General features: G+C 57.5%; 2 protein-coding genes across 4 annotated transcripts; both read right to left on the reverse strand.

Annotated features, from left to right (window-relative positions):
- Positions 1-3,498: 3,498 nt before the first annotated feature.
- Positions 3,499-11,384, reverse strand: FAM50A (family with sequence similarity 50 member A). Its single transcript, XM_046674097.1, has 13 exons — positions 11,190-11,384; positions 9,908-9,992; positions 9,720-9,819; positions 9,309-9,454; positions 6,352-6,428; positions 6,165-6,231; positions 5,561-5,622; positions 5,179-5,255; positions 4,771-4,825; positions 4,528-4,576; positions 4,359-4,429; positions 4,139-4,249; positions 3,499-3,980 (listed from the first exon to the last, which is right to left on the reverse strand). Exons 1-13 carry the CDS (start codon positions 11,298-11,300, stop codon positions 3,972-3,974), a joined length of 1,020 nt encoding a protein of 339 aa, XP_046530053.1. The 5' UTR covers positions 11,301-11,384; the 3' UTR covers positions 3,499-3,971.
- A 754-nt stretch (positions 11,385-12,138) lies between these two features.
- GDI1 (GDP dissociation inhibitor 1) lies at positions 12,139-18,188 on the reverse strand. Of its 3 annotated transcripts, none has more exons than XM_046673719.1 (11): positions 17,997-18,188; positions 16,706-16,813; positions 16,463-16,562; positions 16,184-16,318; positions 15,511-15,709; positions 15,178-15,243; positions 14,444-14,543; positions 13,829-14,000; positions 13,405-13,549; positions 13,225-13,279; positions 12,139-13,135 (listed from the first exon to the last, which is right to left on the reverse strand). In XM_046673719.1, exons 1-11 carry the CDS (start codon positions 18,039-18,041, stop codon positions 12,983-12,985), a joined length of 1,278 nt encoding a protein of 425 aa, XP_046529675.1. In that variant the 5' UTR covers positions 18,042-18,188; the 3' UTR covers positions 12,139-12,982. The 3 variants fall into 3 exon arrangements, with proteins under 3 accessions (XP_046529675.1, XP_046529672.1, XP_046529673.1); XM_046673716.1 differs by having other exon boundaries at positions 15,112-15,243; positions 17,997-18,185; XM_046673717.1 differs by having other exon boundaries at positions 15,112-15,243; positions 17,624-18,153.
- Between the last annotated feature and the right edge of the window lie 53 nt (positions 18,189-18,241).

Here is an 18,241-nt window from a genome sequence, read left to right on the forward strand (position 1 = left end):
TCCCCAACCCCCTCCTGTACACAGTTGTATATCTTAGTTGCTGGTCCTTCTAGTTGTGGGATGTGGGATGCCACCTTCAACGTGGCCTGATGAGTGGTGCCATGTCCGCGCCCAGGATCCGAACCCTGGGCCGCCGCAGCGGAGCGCGAAAACTTAACCACTCGGCCACGGAGCCGGCCCCAAGCCCAGCTGACTTTGATTGTAGCCCTTAGGAGACCCTGAGCAGACGACCCAGTTACGTCATGCCCGGGCTTCGGACCTACAGAGACTGTCAGGTGAGAAATTTACGTGTTGTTTTAAGCCACTGAGTTTTTGTTAATCTGTTACACGGCAATAGAAACCTGATACGGTCATCCTGACAGTATTGTCTTCCAATTCACAAACATGGAATGTCTTTCTGTCGATACAGACCTTCTTTACTGTATGATTCCATTTACAACTTCCAGAAGAGGTAATCCATACAGACAGAAAGTAGATGAGTGGTTACCAGGGGCTGGGGGAGGGGAAAAGAAGAGAGACTGCTAATGCTAATGGGTATAAGGTTTCCTTTTGAGGTGATGGAAATGCTCTGGAAGTAAATAGTGGTGGTGGTTGCACAACACTGTGAATGTACTACATGCCACTGCGACGTACATTTTTAAATGGTTAATGGTTATTTTTATGTTATGTGAATTTTTCCTCAGTTGAAAAAAATTTTTAAATAAAAACTAAAACCTCACACTGAGAGACCACATGTTCCATCTCAGGTTGCATATGTTCCCCGGTGGGGAGTGACAGTACCCTGTGGGCGAGTCTCAGGGGAGCCAGGACTCTCACCTGCTGGTGGGGCTGCAAAATGGAACAGGCTCTAGGGAGGGGAATTTGCCAAAATCTGGAAAATTAACTATGCTGCTTTTTAAAAAAAAAGAATGAGGAGCAGGCTCTGCCTGCACAGATATGGAGAGACATTCAGATGCATTGTTAAGTGACAAACGCAAGCGCTTGTCTGTTGGCGGCATTGTGGGAACTGGGCTGGGAGGGCTGGGTGGGAAGCAAGGCATTTCTATGTCTGCCCTTTTGTGCTGATGTGTGAACTAGGTGAATATGTGGCCTCCACAGAACAGTTCAAGGTAAACAAGAAAAGACCAGCATCCACGGCTCCCGCTCATCTCCCTCCCTCCCTGACCTTTCCTCTTCCCCTCCCTCTTTCCCTCCAATCCGGGCCACTCACCTCCCACCTGCCCACCAGTGTCTTCCTACCTGCTGTGCCCTCTGCCTGGAATGCCTCCTCCCCATTTGGAATGGCTGACTTCTTGTCATTCTTCTCAGCTTTAATGTTACCACACCAGAAAGGCCTCTTCATCTTGCTTGTTCGTGTATTGTTTCCCTATTTGTTGTTTATATCCACACACGTGCACAGCCACCCACCCACACAGACACACACACCAGGAAAGAAGCCTGGAGGCCGGCCTGGTGGCACAGTGGTTAAGTTCACACGTTCCGCTTCGACGGCCCGGGGTTCGCGGGTTCAGATCCCGGGTGTGGACATGGCACCGCTCAACAAGTCATGCTATGGCAGGCATCCCACATATAAAGTGGAGGAAGATGGGCACGGATGTTAGCTCAGGGCCAGTCTTCCTTAGCAAAAAGAGGAGGATTGGCAGCAGATATTAGCTCAGGGCTAATCTTCCTCAAAAAAAAAAAAGGAACAAAGCCTGGGTGAGCAAGGTAGGGCCAGCCTTCCTCTCTCTTGTGTCCTCATGACCTAGCCCACCCCTGGGACACCACTCACTGACCTTGGTGACCTCGTGCAGTTCCAGAGCATCAGATAACACCTGTCCCGACAGCTCCCCAACTTCTCTCTGCAGCCACCCAGCCTGTCCTCTCAGCTCCACATTCATATGAATCTAAGGTCCCAAGGAGAGGGCCCCCAGGCCTAGACAGTGCCCCTCCTGGCAGGAACTCTGGCCTGTACTGGCCTCCAGGCATGAGGCCAGACGCCTGAGATGGCCCAGTGCCGGCAGCCAAGAGGAACATCTGCAAGAAGCTTGCCTCGCCAACCCTCTTCCAGCTCGGCCTTCCAGACTGCCGTGTGGCCCTTGCTTAGGACGAAGGGCTCCTCCCTTGAGCCCCCAACCATGGCAGGCTTTTCTGTCCCCTCACTGGCCTCAAGGAAGTGCGTCTCCTTCCCCTGCAGTCCCCCTGCCCCCTTAGCTCTGACCCCAAAGGGCTCCCACCTGCCCCAGCCTGATTTCCCAGAGACTTAGGCTGTTTCCAGAAACCAGGTCCTTCCCTGCCAGGAGCCAAGACTGGGCCTCACAAGTGTGTTTTCCAGAAGCTGTGGGGCCAAAGGTAGCTCCCTCAGAAACCATCTGCCATTGGGTGAGCTGGCTGAGAGGGGCTCCCGTTCCCCACAGGAAGCCTGCTCTTCTGGTGGCTTCTCAAAGAAGGCCAGACGATCCCCTCTCCAGAGTTCCCAGAGCCCAACAAAAGGCCCCATTGAGGTCCTCAGACTTGTCTCCCACATCTGGGACCTAGGGTCAGGCCTGGCCACCCCCTCCCTGCTGTGCCCCAAGGCGCTCTGGCCTACGCTACCCTCCTCCCTCCTCCACATGACCCCAGATGGCTCTACCGCAGACACAGGGCCGGGAAGCCCAAGAGAGAGTTCCTAGCTGCCAGCCAGGCCTCCTCAGGCAGTGGCAGAAAGGGACACAAGGCCCTGCGGGCGGGAGAAGGGCACAGGAGCCTCTGCACCCAGCAAAGCCCACTACGGTCAAATCTGCACATTTGCTAGGGAGGTGGTGCCACACCCAGAGCTGGCGTGCTCCCCGCCAGCCAGGGGCTATCCCCTGTCCCCTCTGCTCAGTCTCAGGCAAGGGGAGGAAGGGCAGGAGCAGGGAGTGGTCAGTTTGCCTTCTTCAGCCTCGTGGAGCTGGGCCTGCCTGCCTCAGTTTACCCAAGGGGAACTGAAGGAGCTGGCTGCTGAGGTGGGGGCGGGGAACAGGAACACCCACTCCCAAGCCAGGTTCCCCCATGGGGCCATGACAGCAACCAGCCCCATGGCGGTACGAGTGGGCTGGCCAGGGTGGGGTGGGGAGCAGTGAGTGCAGGAACCCACAGCAGCCTCCCTGTGTCAGGATTAGGAAGAGATGCTGGGAAGGGCCAAGAATGAGGCAAAGGGCGGGTTTGCACAGCTGTGGTGGGGACATAGTAGAGTGGCAGGGAGCCACAGGACAGCCACGTCCCCTATGGAACGGGCAGCTAGGAGACACAAGAGGAGCCCAAGGGCCTGGGAGGGTGGCCTTGGGAGGAACGCCCCACCCACCCAAAGAGCTGCACTGCCACAGAGGTGCCCCGGGGAGGGCGGGCTGGCTGCAGGGACAGCTGGGCCTGCCTGGGCCCCAGTGGGTTGCAAATGTCCCCCTTCTTCTTCTACAGACTCATGTGGCCACCCAATCCCTTCCCACCCTCTCATCCCCACCAAAGACACACTTTCTCACCAGACACAAAGACTAGAAATATTGTACGACTCCATTTATATGCATCTTCTAGAACAGGTAAATCCACACAGACAGAAAGTAGACTAGTGGGTGCCAGGGGCTGGGGGAGAAACTGCTAATAGGGATGGGGTTTCTTTCTGGGGTGAGAGAAATGCTCTGGAACTAGATAGCAGTGATGGTTGCACAACATTATGAACATACTAAATACCCCTGAAATGTATACTTTAAAAAGGTCAAAATGGTAGATTTTATGTTATGTGAATTTTTCCTCAATAAAAACATTTTTCTTCACAAAACAAAGTGCAGGTGTTTCAACTCTAACATGTACATTTCTTTATCATAAAAGAAAAAAAAACAGTAAATAATCAGCTCCGTCCTCCCTCAGGCCACCAAGTCACCGGAGCGGGGAGCTGGGGTGCCTGGAGTCCTGGACACAGGGAGCTAGGGAGACTGCAGGGAGTCGCAGGAGCCAAGGCTGGGCCACCTCCGCGTTCACCGGATCTGGTGTGAGGACGAGGGGACAGAGAAGGGAAGCTGGCCCGTCACCTTTGGTCCTCTAGCAGGGCAGGACAGTCCACCCAGAACCAAGCCATTTCCCCTCCCCCCCCAGCTTGAGCTGCCTGCCCAGCACTAGGGCCACCTTGGAAGGGCCTCCTCACCGTGTACTTGTCCCATTTCTTCTCGGGGTCGTACGGCTCCCAGCGGCTGGCAGGGAAGATGTGCTTGTTCTTCTCGTACCAGCTCCGCAGCACCACCTTGCCCGCATGCGACTGTGGAAGGGAGGAGGGCCGGGCCCTGCGGCTCAGGGGCCCTGGCTGCCTGACTTCTCCTTCCCGCCACTTCTCCTCCTGCCTGCCCAGCGCCCTGGCACCACCGTACCTCGTCCTTCTCCACGGTGGCATCACTGAGCAGCCTCACATCATCGTGAACGTCAAAATTAAAGAGTGGCCCTGCAGGGGAGAAGCAGCCGGCCCACCGTCACGCTGCCTCCCTGCAGTTTGGGGACAAGTTGCTGGGGAAGGGGAGGGGCTGGGTCGGACAAACTCACCACTCTTCCCTCGTGCCTTGGTGACGATGAAGTCATAGAAGCTGTGGTGCTAGGAGCCAAGGGCAGGAAAGCCACAGCTGATGACCCATCTCGGCCTCTCCCGCTAGCCACATGCAGGCTCTACTCCCTACACGGCGCCCAGCAGCCCAAGCCAGAGCCCCAGAGCAGGCCCTCTCCTGCAAAGCCCCCAAGCACGCCAAAGCCCCCCCTACCTGGGGCTGTGGGGAGAGAGAAGGGACTCACATGGGGTATGATTAGGTCTTCCTTGATGTACATGAGCTGCTCCACCCCAGCTGACCTGAGGGAGAAAGGCAGGAGGGTGTGGACGGACAAGGAAGCGGCCAGCCATGGCAGGCTGCAAGGTGGGTGAGCCTGGGACCAGCGCCCCGCTGTCCTCCACCTCTGGGCTCAAAAACAAGGCAAGCCAGCTCGTCTAAGCTCCCTGTGGTGAGAAGGATGGAAAAAGGAGCCTGACCCTCTTCTCAGGGGCACAGTGCCCAGCACGCCACCTTTCTATCCAGGGAGTGGTCACCCTGGTGCATGGCAAGCAGAAGCTACCGCCTGGGGTCTCTGGTACCAGGGCTAGGACCAGGGTGGGTGCTCACATGGCCACTTGCTCGGGCATGTGCATGTGCGCACGCACACACTCACCTGAGCTCACTGAAGTCCTTGCGCAGGATTTCGAGCGCCTTCTGCAGGAACTGCTGCATTGTGTTGCCCTTTTTCATCTGCATGAGTGGCCAGAGAGCCGGCATCCAGGAAACCAAGGAGTTGGCAAGGGAAGATGAAAGCCCAGAGAAGGGCTCTTAAGAAGGCAGTGAACTAGAGGCCCCTACCAGGGACCCTGGAGTCCTTACTACCCCCAGAGTGGGCAAGGCCCTCTTTCCTGCTCTCCCCAGGATCCCTAGGGGCCACCCACATAAAGGGGCCTTCGGGCTTCCAAAGTGAGGACAGAAAGCTCCTTTCTGCTGAATCCAAAGGAGGCTGGGCCTGAGGGACGTGGGGATCGGGGTACCGGTTCCACACTGCCTACCTTGACAGTCCGTCGGTGCCCAGAGCCATCCCAGTAACTGAAGGTAATTTCAATCTCCTCGCCTACAAAGCAGAATTGCCTCTTGGCCTCCAGACCTGTGTGTCCCTGCCCCGCGACAGCTCCCTGAGGCTCAGGGCACTGCCCAGAGAACTGTCGGCAAGGGAACCAAGAAAGCCAGCTGGGCCGCAGCCCTCGCTGCTTGCCGCCCCCGGTGCCCCAAGGCCGGGCCAGGTGCATCCCCTTTGGCAACCACTCACTCTTTTTTTTTTTTAAATGAATTAATTTATTTTTCTTTTATGTTTTTGGTGAGGAAGAGTGACCCTGAGCTAACACCTGTTGCCAGTCTTCCTCTTTTTGCTTGAGGAAGAGTGGCCCTGAGCTAACACCTGTTGCCAGTCTTCCTCTTTTTGCTTGAGGAAGAGTGGCCCTGAGCTAACATCTGTGCCAATATTCCTCCATTTTGTATGTGGGATGCTGCTACAGCGTGGCTTGATGAGCAGTGTTAGGTCCGTGCCTGGGATCTGAACCCATGAACCCCAGGCTGCCAAAGCGGAGAGCACAAACTTAACCACTACGCCACCAGGCTGGCCCCGCAACCACTCACTCTTGATCTTCTCCTGCTTGGCTTCCCACTCCTGCCGCAGCTCTTCCCGGAGCCGATTCTCCTCCTCCTGAGAGGAAATGGGTAAAGGAGGGAGGCCCAGGGCTGCTCAGGGGGCACATAGGGCCCCGTTCCCTAAGTAAAAGCCTCTGCCAGAGCCGGGGCTGGGGCCGGGGTCAGGTGCCTTTACCTCCCGGTCTCGGTCAGGCAAGAAGCTTGTGTCCACATCTGGGTTCTTCCCCAATTTCCTCTTCTTTGTGGTGATCTCTAGAGCAAAAGGACACATAGGAGTCAGCTCCATGATGGGCCCCACTGCCGGGGCACCCTGGACCTTCACTGCTTGGGCCTCAGCTCAAACACCACCTCCTCAGAGGCTTCCTGGACCATCCCGGCTGGGATGCGCCACCCTCTTCACAGCACCTACAGAGACCTAAAAGGTGCTCTTGCCAAGAAGCCTTCACCTTGGTCTCCACTGCCAGCAGCTGGACAGGAGAGTGGGGACCATGTTCTTGTCCCATCAGCTGTGACCTGGAGTACCTTGGGGGACTTAAGGCATCAGCGACAGTGTCAGAGAGAAGAGGGGCCCCTTGTACACTGGAGGGGCAGGGCATCCACAGAAGGGCGGATGCTTGGGGAGGGCCCCCTGAGGGCCAAGAGCTGTGCTCATCACAGTCACCTTTCTGGTGTCTCCTCTAATCCTCACAATAGCCCCAAAGGGGTATGACATTCCTTTTTCCCAGGTGAGGAAACCGAAGCTCAAAGTCCCATGGCTACTACACTGGAGCCAGCAGGGAGAAGGAAGGGAAAGGCGCCACTTGGGCTGAGGCCATCTTGGACTCTGGGACTTGGTTTCCCCAATGAGAACACAGATGAACTAGAACAGTGGTTCTTCAACTTGCTGGTCTTGGCACACCTGAACACTCTTACAAGTTACTGAGGACCCCAGAGAGCTCTTGTCTATGGGCACTGTAGCCATCAATATTCACCAAATTAGAGATTAAGCCTGAGAAACCCTGAAGACTCAAGAACATGAAAGCACGCACTCTGTTAGCTGTCGAAGCAATGACATCATCACGTCACGTGGCCTTGGGAAAACACCATCACACACTCATGAGAACGAGAGTGCAAAAGGCCAAGAAATAGTTTTGACCTGGAGACCTCCTGAAAGGATCTTGGAGACCCCGAGGGGTCCCTGGAGCACTCTTTGAGAACTGCGGGCCTAGGAGACAAGCCTACACCCCAGTCTGCTGCTCCAGGGCAGTGGTTCCAGAGCCTGGTTACACATTAGAATCACCCAGAGTGGGCCAGCCCGGTGGCGCAGCAGTTTAGTTCGCACCTTCCGCTTAGATGGCTCGGGGTTCGCTGGTTCAGATCCTGGGCACGGACCTACACACTGCTTATCAAGCCATGCTGTGGCAGGCGTCCCACATATAAAGCAGAGGAAGATGGGCACGGATGTTAGCTCAGGGCCAGTCTTCCTCAGCAAAAAGAGGAGGATTGGTGGCAGATGTTAGCTCAGGGCTAATCTTCCTCAAAAAACAAATGAAAACAAACAAACAAGCAAACAAAAACAACCAAAAAAAGAATCACCCAGGGGCCGGCCCTGTGGCTGAGTGGTTAAGTTTGCGTGCTCCGCTTCGGTGGCCTAGGGTTTCTCTGGTTCGGATCCTGGGCACAGACATGGCACCCCTTGTCAGGCCATGCTGAGGTGGCGTCCCACATAGCACAGCCAAAAGGACCCACAACTAAAATATACAACTACGTACTGGGGAGATTTGGGGAGAAAAAAGCAAAAAAAAAGAATCACCCAGAAAGCTTAAAAAAATCTCACACCACTCCCCCATCACTGAGTTCCCAAAACAAAACCTCCGAGGGTATGGAAGTGCCCAGAAAGCCCCAGTGACACACAGCAAGGCTGACAGCCTTCCCCGAGACTTGCACTGTCTAAAACAGTGGCCCCTGCCACCTAGATGCGTAGCTCATGTGACAACGTGCTGATGGTAACATTCTGCATATCGAGTATTACTAACTAGTACTGAAATTAACTTTGCCCATTTCTTTTCAAGTCTTTTACTGTGGCTCCTGGAACATGCAAAACCCCGGGAAGCTCACAGGCTCTTCCTCCTGACCACAGTGGCCGCTCCTCTCAAAGCCATCACACCCGGCCTGTCATCACACTGTGCAGTGCCATGTCCTGCACTGTTCCCTGGCCATCACGCTTTCTAAACCAGCCCAGGCCTACCACTGCACCCTCCCAAGTCCTCAGATGTGTCCACTCCTGCCTGCTCCGCTTCTGGGCACACTCATCTCTAGACTCCACACACTTCCCCACCCCCTATCTCTCTGGCTGCTAATGAGATTCTCCTCATCCTGAAGGCCTCGCTCAACTGTGCCCCGATGGGAGACTTTCCCTGAGCCCTGGGCTGGCCTCAGGCCCTGGCAGGGCACATGTCCACTCGTGTGACTCCCACAAGGAGGGGCAGCACCTTGCTTCTGTCCATCTGCCTCAGCTCTGGCCTGGCCCGGAACAGGTGCATGCACCTAGGAGCCCCATGCCAGCTTCCTCCTTGCTCATCAGCCTTCTCAAGTTGCCCCTGTTGTCCCTTGTTCCCTTGGCTGAGACCTGTACTGTCCAATTAATAGCCACCGAATTTCTGTGGCTGTGTCGATTTACCTTGGAAATAATCAAACAGAATTAACAATTTGGTGTCCCAGTCACAAGAGCCACATGCTCAGGTGACACCTGGTAGCGCAGATGCAAACACTTCCATTATCACAGAAAGCTCTACTGGCCAAACTGGTCTACACCATCTTCTCCCGCCTCAGTCCATCCTCCACCACGGGACCTACAAAGGGCAGCTACTGGAGCCTCCTTTTTTTTTCTCTTTTTTTGGGGAGCCTTCTTGCTTGGGCACCAGCCTCGCTCTGGCAGCCTCTCACACTGAAGCCCCACACCCCTGACCAGCGGTTGCACACCTGGCTCGGACTCACTCTGCCACTGAGGTGAGCCCCTCACTCAGCTTTGCACACGGAGCACACCTGGCAATCGAGGTGGTGTGGCGGATGTGCTTCTTCACTCTAGAGCCAGAAAGCCGGGACAGAGCTCTGCTGGCAGCGCCCCTTCCTGGGCCCCCAGCCTGCCCTCACCTTCCCTTTCCAGCTCTTCCTCATAAATGACCACCTCCTCCTCCTCCTCCCCTGCCTCCTCTTCCTCCTCTAGAGTGAAGGACAGGCTGGAGATCTTCCGCTTGGCCTCCTTCTTGCGCTCCTTCTCTCGCAGCTTCTCCAGCTTCCTGCCAAGGCACGGGTGGCTGTCATGCACCATGTCCTGGGCCCCGAGGCCTCTTCCCTGACCCAGAGCCACCTGTGTGCTCAGTGTGGGGCCCCTGTGGTGTGGGCCCAGAGGAATCCTACTGCCTTGGGTGACTCCAAGCTCATGGGCAGGGCTCTGATGACAACACAGGGGTCCCCCCTTCAAGGTGCAGGAACCACCTGCCCAGTCCCCAAGCACTAGCTGCATCTCAGGGGAGGGCTGCTGGCAGGGAGGGGAGGACCCACAGCTGCAGCTCCTTCGACTGCTCCTTCTTGGCCAGCTGCTTCTCCCGCTCCTTCACCAGTGCCTCCTGCTTGGCCTTCATGTCATTCAGGGTCACAAGACCTGTGAGGAGACACAAGGGTAAGGGTCAGTCACCTGGAGCCAGGGTGGCTCTGAGTCTGGGAGAAGATGGCACGCACGCCTCGCTCACCCACGGTGCTGGACTTGAGCTCCGCCTCCACCGCGTCGTAGTGTGCAGAGAACTTCTTGTCAATGTTGGATTTCATTATGTTCTCCTGTTGGGGAGGGAGAGAAGCAGTGAGGGCCACCCACCACCCCACCGTGCAAGAGAGGACCGGAGTTCCAGTCTCAAATCTGCCCCCGGACTATGATGTGACCTTGGGAAAGACACATTCTCTTTCCCTAGTTGATGGAAGGTCCCACAGGGCTGCGAGGGGCTCTTCCAGTGCTGAGGGAGCCAAATGGGCTCATTTCCCTGCGACCTCTGCACTTCTCTGGCCCCTCCACATCTCCAGCTGGGGACCAGAGCTCCCTCAGCGGCCTGAAGCCACAGCCCTAGCTGCCTTTGGCATTTTTCATGAAGTTCTGGAGACCCAAGCCAAGGGGTGACAGAAGAGAGTGAAGAGTGGCCAACAGGCCTAGTCTCCTACTGAGCAATGTTATGTTACTCCCTCTTGGCCTCAGATGTTGCCAGTGGCTTCCCATGAGGCTGCCCCGCTCCAGCCCACTTGGTACTATGTAGGTCCCTCTCTGGCCAGTGGCCTCCAAAGGAGGTGACCAGCAGAGAAATGTACCTCCAGCTGGCTGGAGAGTCTGCACTGAGACAGGAGGGGCAAGGCAGGAGCGTGAACCAAGGCTGAGCCAGGCCTCAGTGTGCGGCTGCTTCCTTGGGCCTGGCTGTCACAGTCCCTAAGGTAGAAGTCTGCTCTCTTCTCACGCCCTGAGTCCCTGCTCTTTGGATGAGTCTTTCCCAAAGGTCCGAGCAGAGGGCTCTTCCTTCCTGACCGCCCACTGCCACTGGCCACTCACTGAAGCCCTTAGTGAACTGCTAACCCTCCAAATGCTCAGCGCCTGACTTTGTCGCGGGGCTCCGGAATGAGCCTCAGCGGCCGCTGGATTGGCAGGGGCCTGGGGAGCCTGCCCTTCCTGGTAACCATTGGGTCAGAACAGAGGCTTCGCTCTTAGGGCTGAGGGGCCAGAGCCAGGATGCTCTGTGCCCGCGAGGGGCGCCCCAATGCCACCAAGGGAACCATTGGTGGCTCCCTCCTGTTGGAGGCTTGTCAAAAGCTAGCTCGTCTCAGCCTTCTGAGCCCATTCTACAGATAAGCAGACTGTCGCCGGCTTGCTTCTGCCTCTTGCGGGAGGTCAGCGAGCAAGGGTCCCGCCCCGGCTCGCCGCCCGCGCTCTGCGCCCGCCGCCGGGACTCGCGGCGGGCGGCGCGCATGCTCCGAAGCGCCCAACCCCGCCCGCACCTCGGCGATTCGCTGCTTCATCTGCTCCATCTGTTCGCGCTGCTTCTCCCGCTTCTTCATCAGGTGCATGGCGCGACCCGCCTCGCTCGCGGCGCCCTTGTACTGAGCCATAGCGGTGGCGGCGACAGCGACAGCGGCCTCACCGAGTCTCAGCGGTTGCGGCGGTAGACGTGCAGTCAGCTGACGCTCGCGCCGTGACGTCGGTCACCAGGGGACGCGCGGGCGCCCCGCCCCGCCCTGGCACGTGACCGCCCGCCGCCCCGCCCCGCCCCTTCGGCCGCACGAGACTGGCCTCCGGTCCTTTGCGCTTCCCGTGCCCCCGCCCGAGTTTGGTTCCCGGTCCCTCGCTTCCCCAATTCCTCGACGTGAACCCTTGGCCTGAGACTGGTCCCCCAGCCCTACTTCCTCGGGTTGACCCCAATGCTGGGCTCCCACGTCCTCCCATTTACTTGATTGACGCGGGCCCAAGGCTAGACCCCCCTCCCCTCCCCAGTTCCCTGGCTGCCTCCCTGCAGGTCATCCCGGTTTCCCGTGCTTCCTCAACTTTGACCCCCACGCAAGACTGGGCCCTAGGCCCTAATTTCCCCAGGCCATGAGGCTGGGGTTCTGCTCCCTCTGCTTCCTTCTCCTTGAATTGGAAGCAGGGACTCCGCCCCCTCTGCTTCTTCCACTTTGACCCCCACCCCAGGCCAAACCTCTCAACCCCACTTTCCCCCACAGTGACCCCCAAGGGCTGCAGTCCTGGTGCAGGGTGGCCTTAGACAGGTCGATGTGACTTCTTTCCTCTGTACAGCCTCTTTCTGTTCAGAAGCTCTGTAATTTCCTGATGAAGAAGGTCACCTTTTACCGCCGTCAGGAGCTCTAAGACTTCCAAACTCAGCCAGCCAGCGTAACAGCCTAAGCCCCACCCAGTGTCCAGCTTTTAGGAAATAAAGCTAAAGATCTGGGCTCAGGTTTCAACAGTTTTATTGGGAGGTTTTGTTTTCTGTGAAATACACTAGAGGCTGGGGAAGGAGACACATTCACTTTGCAAGATAAGGGTTTCCCACCACTAAGGGAAGGCGTGGAGCAGGGCGGGGCACACTGGGGTTTGGATCCATTTTCCCACCTCCTTCTGCTTTGCTCACATTTCTTTTCTCTCTCAGCAAGTACCAGAGGACACAAACACAAAGACAAGAAATAAAAACAACAAAATCAACCTCCAATGGGGCCAGACCCAAGCCCTCTCCCCTCTCAGGCTGTGACAGGGCTGGGCGGGCCAGGGTAGCTGCTCCACAGCACAGCACTCCCTTCTCAGATGGGGTGGGCCCAAGTTAATAAATTAGAATAAATTATGGGCTGGGGGAGGGGAGGAATGCAACTTTGTGCTAGGAGGGCCCCTTCTCTCCAACACACAAGAAGGTTGGTGGGGGAGGCAGGGGGCATCTCCAAAGGCCACTACAGTGGAGCGTAAGAGCAGTGGGGGCAGAAATCAGCTTTTCCTCCACGTTCTTCCCAAACAGCAGAAGAATTAGGAGTGGGAGGAAGAGACACACACAAGGAAAGGAACCTCTTTTCCCAGGATAAGGAAGGGCCAAGAAAGAGGATGCTATCCAACCCCCCGTCTCCCAAACCATCGCTAAGGTTAAGGATTTGGTCAGTGAATCAATGAGGTGGGTGACAGGAATGTGGTGGGGGAAGCAGAGATGCTGGGAACAGGGGTGCCCAGCCAGACCGGTCTCCCCAGCCCTCGAGGAGAACAGACTCGGGTGGGGGGAGAGGGTACCAGGGGCTGGGGGAGGGGGGTCTGGCAATCACTGGTCAGCTTCTCCAAAGACGTCATTCTGTTTGCGCTTCATGTTCTCAAAGTCAAAGGCGGAGCCTGCCATGCGCTTGTAGATGTCTTTGATGTCGTTGCAGGTTGTCTCAAAGTGTGTGGTGGCATCATAGGAGCGGGAACAGAACACCTGCAAACAGCCAGAGTACCGGCCCTGGGTGAGTTGAGCAGGGGCCCTGGGCAGGCAGCCAGAAGCTGGGGCTGGGACAGGCTGCTTACCTGGCTCTCAGAACCATCGTCAATGGGCTCATACAAGTCACTGATGGCCACAAACCTGAGGAGCAGATGGAGAGGAGGAGATAGGCCTCACAACCAGTCTTGCCTTCCCTGGTCCCTGCTCCCCTAGCTCCCCAGCTCCCTTCCTCCCCCCAGCCTCGGTCCTGGTTCCCAGCCCCTCACTTCTGATCAATGGGCTCCAGCAGCTCCAGGGCTGGCTCAACCTCCTTTTCAGGCTCGGAGGTCTCCACCGTGGTGCTGGCGATGGCGATGTACTTGCCCTGCGCAGCGACGTTGTGTGCATAGGAGATCATGCACACATAGATGTCTGCCCACAGGAAGAGCTCCATTAACGCAGGCACAGAGGGCTCCTGGAGACTGCCCATCCCTCCCCAGCCCCACACAGTGGGCAGCGTCCAAGCTGCCACCCTCCCAGAGGGGAAGAGTCCAAGTCATTCAATCCCTAGAGCCCCAAGTCATGGGGCCTGTGGTGCAGGTCCCCATTCTTCCATGGAGGGATCAGGTAAAGAGCCCCAAGGCTGATGGGGAGAGGAAGAGCCACCCCAAAGAGAACACACTGGAGGAAGTCATGTGGGGCTCGGCTTACCTGACTTCCTGTTGACCTGGTTCTGGGGGATGATGATTTGGCAGGAGTTGGCATCGTTGGTGTTCTTGATGGGGTGGCTGAGGATACAGATGATGCGGATAACCTGGCCAGCCTTCCGCACACGGTCCGGAATGTAGCTGGGGTCACAGATGAGCTGCTTGCAACGGGCCACCTGTGAGAGCAACGAAGGCCTTGTCCCTATCCAATCACTCCCCTAGACAGTCATGGGGCTGGACCCACAGCAAGCGCTGGCAGCTCCAGCAGGCAGGGCGCTCCTCTGAGCTGTCACCACTGCCCCTCCTGTAGCGTACAGCTTCGTCCTGCACCTCAGGGAGGTGGGCACTAACTCGCAGGGCTGAGCAACCCCCTTTGCTGAGACACTCTGATCAGGAACACTCCCTGGACCCGAGACAGCATGTAGGCTTGGAGAGTTACCTCTAGCCAACAGGAATGGCCATGTAGACTTTTTCTGGAGCCCCAGTCCCCAGCCTTCAGAGGCCCTCAGAACTGAGTAGCAGTAGACCCAGCAGAGCCAGGGTTACTGGGAAGAGAGCCTCTAAGGAGGGAACCAAGCCCTGCCCAGGCCATCATGACTGCATTGTGGGGAATGCTTACCTCTCCTTCAGACTTCACGCCCACCACCTTGCCATTCTCCATAATGATGTCATCCACAGGTTTGTTCAGCATATACGTCCCCCCATAGATGGCACTCAATCTGTAGTGGGAGAAAGGACGATGAAGTCCTTCTCCCAGGAGAAACAGGGACTAGTGCCACTGCACCCTCCCCCCACCACCACTGGGGTGCAGAGGCCACCCCAGGCAGCCAGAGCTCAGGAGACCCAGTGGTTCTTCCCAGCTTTGTCACTGCCACAAACTCAGGACTGAATTCAGAGCACTCCTTCCTCTCTGGAGCTTCAACCCAGAATGTTCTCCAAGGGGCTAGTATGAGGGTGGCACGAGGGCATGGCCCCTCACGAAAATGGTCTGGGGAAGAGAAGGAAGAGCTCTGGAGAAGCCCTCACTCAAGGTTTCAAGGCCCTGGGCCCAGTCCTAGCACTGCCTGACTCCGGCTGGGAGCTGAGCAGTCCCACGTGTGGAGGCCTGGTTCTTCAACTCTGCACTTCAACACACTGCTGTGGCGCCCCATTGCCAAAAGGTGGCACGAAGTAAATTAAGACCACACGGGAAAGTACAAAATACTACGGAAATGCTCAAGGAGACCGTTTCCATTCTTGGCCTTAGTGCTACTCAATACTGCCAACTGAAAGGAGCCATGCCCTCACCTTGCAAAGCCCTGGGGCAGCTCGCCAAGGCCATAGAGTGGGTATAAATATGGGCTCTTGCCATACCGGGCCAGGGACTCGCTGTACAACTTGATGCGGTTGATGGTCTCAAGACAGGGCTGGTCCAGGTACCTGGGGGCACAGGGTCAGGAAAAAAGGTTCCAACAGGAGCACTCCCAGCTTACCCTCAGCCAGGCACCAGGCCAGCCTTCCCACCACCCCCAATGGCCTGGGGAAGACTATGGGTAAAATGCTGGGAAGGGACAGGAAAGGCAACAGGTGACTGTGTGGCTGAGTACAAGAGATGCGCAGGGCGGGCCGAGAGAGCAGCAAGCAGGAGTAGGGAGGGCAGGGTGCAGGCCGGGCAAAGGGTGGTCCACCATGCCAGCTTCCCCTCACTCATCAGTGCGGTAGAGCGCCAGGGCGTGGCCAGTGAAGTCGATGACATCCTGGCCCAGGTCAAACTTCCGGTAGACTTCACGCATGCTGGTGCTCTGGGGGTCGACACCCTCAAAGGTCTTGGGGTCATTCTCATCAAAGTTTGCCACAAACACCAGGAACTTGCGGAAGCGCCGTTTCTCGAACATGCCCATCAGATCTGTGGAGGCAATGTGAGCCTTCGCACCACAGAATGTGACCCTCTCCTTCCTACCAGGCAGGTTGAGAAAGCAGATGCCCTAGCTCCCAGCAGAGTTCTGCTGCTGACCACTGTGTGACCTTAGATTAACTCCTCTGCCCTTCTTGGCCTCAGTTTCCCCATCTGTATGAAGAGGCAGCTAGGCTACGCAGGCTCTGAGGGCCCTCCCTGTTCCGACACTTGGGGATATTTCACTAGTCAGGTGGAGCCCCTGTCAAAGGCTGAAGTCTTTCAAGAAAGAGTCCCCCCTTGCACATCCCCTGTGTGTGTGGACTCCCCTCCTCGCAACCAGTGTGAGGCCTGGCCTGGGGTGGTGCAGGGAAGACAGAGCAAGGAACTTCTGGTACTGCATGGGGAATGCGACCTGGGGCAAGGGGCACCCTGCTCTGGACAGCTGCCCCCCATGATTCTCTGGCTCAGGGGACCTGCACTCACTGGAAGCCAAGGCTTCGGTCTCAGTGGACGGCACTTTGTAGATCTTGCCCCCCTTGTAGACAAAGCTGCCCTCCACCACCTTGAAGTCCAGGTAGCGTGTCACCTCTGTATACAGTAGCATCTTTACCAGCTGCCCTGCGGGGTGGTTGGGGGAAGGCAACAACATCAGCATGGCTCCCTCCAGAAGCTCTAGCTGGTCTAGCTGCCCCTTCTCTGGACCCTGACCCTCCTCTGGTCATCCCAATCACCCCCTCCCAATACCTCCTTCGTCTCCCTCACCATTGGCCATGAGGAATTTGGGGATCAGATCAACGTTCCAGTCTCGGCCCCGGCCCATCGCCTCAGGGGGACCCTCCAGCAATTGAAAACGCTTATACAGCTGCAAGCAGAAGGGAGAGAAAGAGGGGCACCTCAAGTACTACCCCTTCCCACCCCTGCCCCCTGCCCAGAGAACCTGGGGAGCTGATTCGGCACCCTATGTGAGAGGTCACTGAGGGATGGGCCTGGCCTGGGCAGCCTCACCTCTTCCAGCGGTGTGATGGAGGAGCTCTCACCCCCATAGTAGGGGTTCCGGTCCATGTGCAGCACCTTCTTCCCATTCACGGACATGATGCCTGACAGGATGCATTCCTGGGGAAGGAGTGACATTCGCTGCACTCCCCATCCTGCCCACATTCCCACCAGCAGCCCTGGTTTGTTCCCCACCCCAAACCTGAGAGGGGAGCAGAGCTAGAAGAACCCTACTGCAAAGGACAGCTCCTTCCACCCCTGGCTGGTCACGTCGCCTAAAATTGGGGGCAACTGCTTTACCTGACCACAGCCTCCTTTATAACCTTACTGAGCAAAGTGGCAAACAAGGAGAGAAACACTAGCAGCGCTGAGAGAGAGAGAGAGTGTCCAGCCGACGCACAGATGGTCTTCCGGCAACTCACATGCCAAGAAAGTCATCTATCTAGTACAGCCACACGGAAAGGCAAATAAGACATAATGAGCCACGGAGAAGACCCAGCTGGACAGCGGAGGGTACCCGAAAGGGAAGTGAAGAAAGGCTCACCCGATCTTGAAATCGCACGCCCCACCCTGGGCTGCTCTTTCCTCAAAGGACAGGAGCCTCTGACCCTGAGCCTTCTGGGCCACGGGAGTGGTTTCTGTACCCAGACTGAGAGAGATGAGTCTCTCAGGGGGGTGTTCAAACGGGGTTTGAGAATGGAGAAAGATAAACACCCTCACCCATCACTATCACCGGCTCAAGGACAAAGGCTGCAGATACTACTCAGCCTGAGGTCTCCATGGAAAACTAGGATGGGGTAGCAGGAATTCAGTCACTGCCCCACGCTGCTCCTTCTAGAACATTCCCTGGATCCCCGGGCCCCATAAGAAGTCGGGGAGGCAGGATGAGGGCCCACCCTGGCAAGGGCCCCACACCCGAGGTCCCCGTACCAGGACTGGCGCAAGATGGGAGGGGATGCTGGGCCGGTGAGGGAGGCAGGCGACGAGTGAAGGCCGGGTGGGTGGGGTCAGGGGGCACCCAGGGGCGTCGGGCCGAGTGGGGGTGCCTTTTCCGGCCCGGCAGGCCAGAATGGGGAGGTGGGGAGGAGTCAGGGGGCAGCTTCTTGGAGACGAGGCCACGGCGGTGAGTAGAGGCGACGTCGCGGCGTTTTGGGCACGGGGCTGTCTTTTCGGGGAGCCGAGCGCCGGGGGCGGCAGCACCGCAGCACGCAGTGACGGAAGGATGGGGCCGGCAGCCGACAGCTGCAGCAGCGCGGGAAGGAAGGGACGATGTGGGGTCCCGGGCGCCCGAGGCCGCACTTACGGTCAGGCCGGTCCCCAACACGATCACATCGTATTCCTCGTCCATGGTCAGGCCTCGGTGCAGGCGCCCGTCGGCTCCTCCTCCTCCTTCACCACAGCCGCCGCCGCCGCACTGGACCAAAGATGGCGGCGCGTCGGACGCCGCCTGACCCGTCCGCCGCGTCAAAGAGTCCCGGCCCCTCCCCGCGCCCTGCCGCGCCCGACCAGGGCCGCTGCCTGTCCGTCTCGCCTCCCAGGAGGGTTGCC

This window comes from Equus quagga, chromosome 10 (assembly GCF_021613505.1).
Source record: "Equus quagga isolate Etosha38 chromosome 10, UCLA_HA_Equagga_1.0, whole genome shotgun sequence".
Lineage (NCBI taxonomy): Eukaryota > Metazoa > Chordata > Mammalia > Perissodactyla > Equidae > Equus > Equus quagga.

Coding starts and splice junctions, on each gene's coding strand:
- FAM50A (XM_046674097.1), bottom strand. CDS start 11,300: ATGGCTCAGTACAAGGGCGCCGCGAGCGAGGCGGGTCGCGCCATGCAC. Junction 9,993..11,189: donor TGAAGCAGCGAATCGCCGAG/GTGCGGGCGGGG, acceptor CCTCCCCAACAG/GAGAACATAATGAAATCCAA. Junction 5,256..5,560: donor GGCACCGACGGACTGTCAAG/GTAGGCAGTGTG, acceptor CCACTCATGCAG/ATGAAAAAGGGCAACACAAT.
- GDI1 (XM_046673716.1), bottom strand. CDS start 18,041: ATGGACGAGGAATACGATGTGATCGTGTTGGGGACCGGCCTGACC. Junction 16,814..17,996: donor TGTTGGGGACCGGCCTGACC/GTAAGTGCGGCC, acceptor CTCCTTCCCCAG/GAATGCATCCTGTCAGGCAT. Junction 15,244..15,510: donor GCGCTCTACCGCACTGATGA/GTGAGGGGAAGC, acceptor CTGTGCCCCCAG/GTACCTGGACCAGCCCTGTC.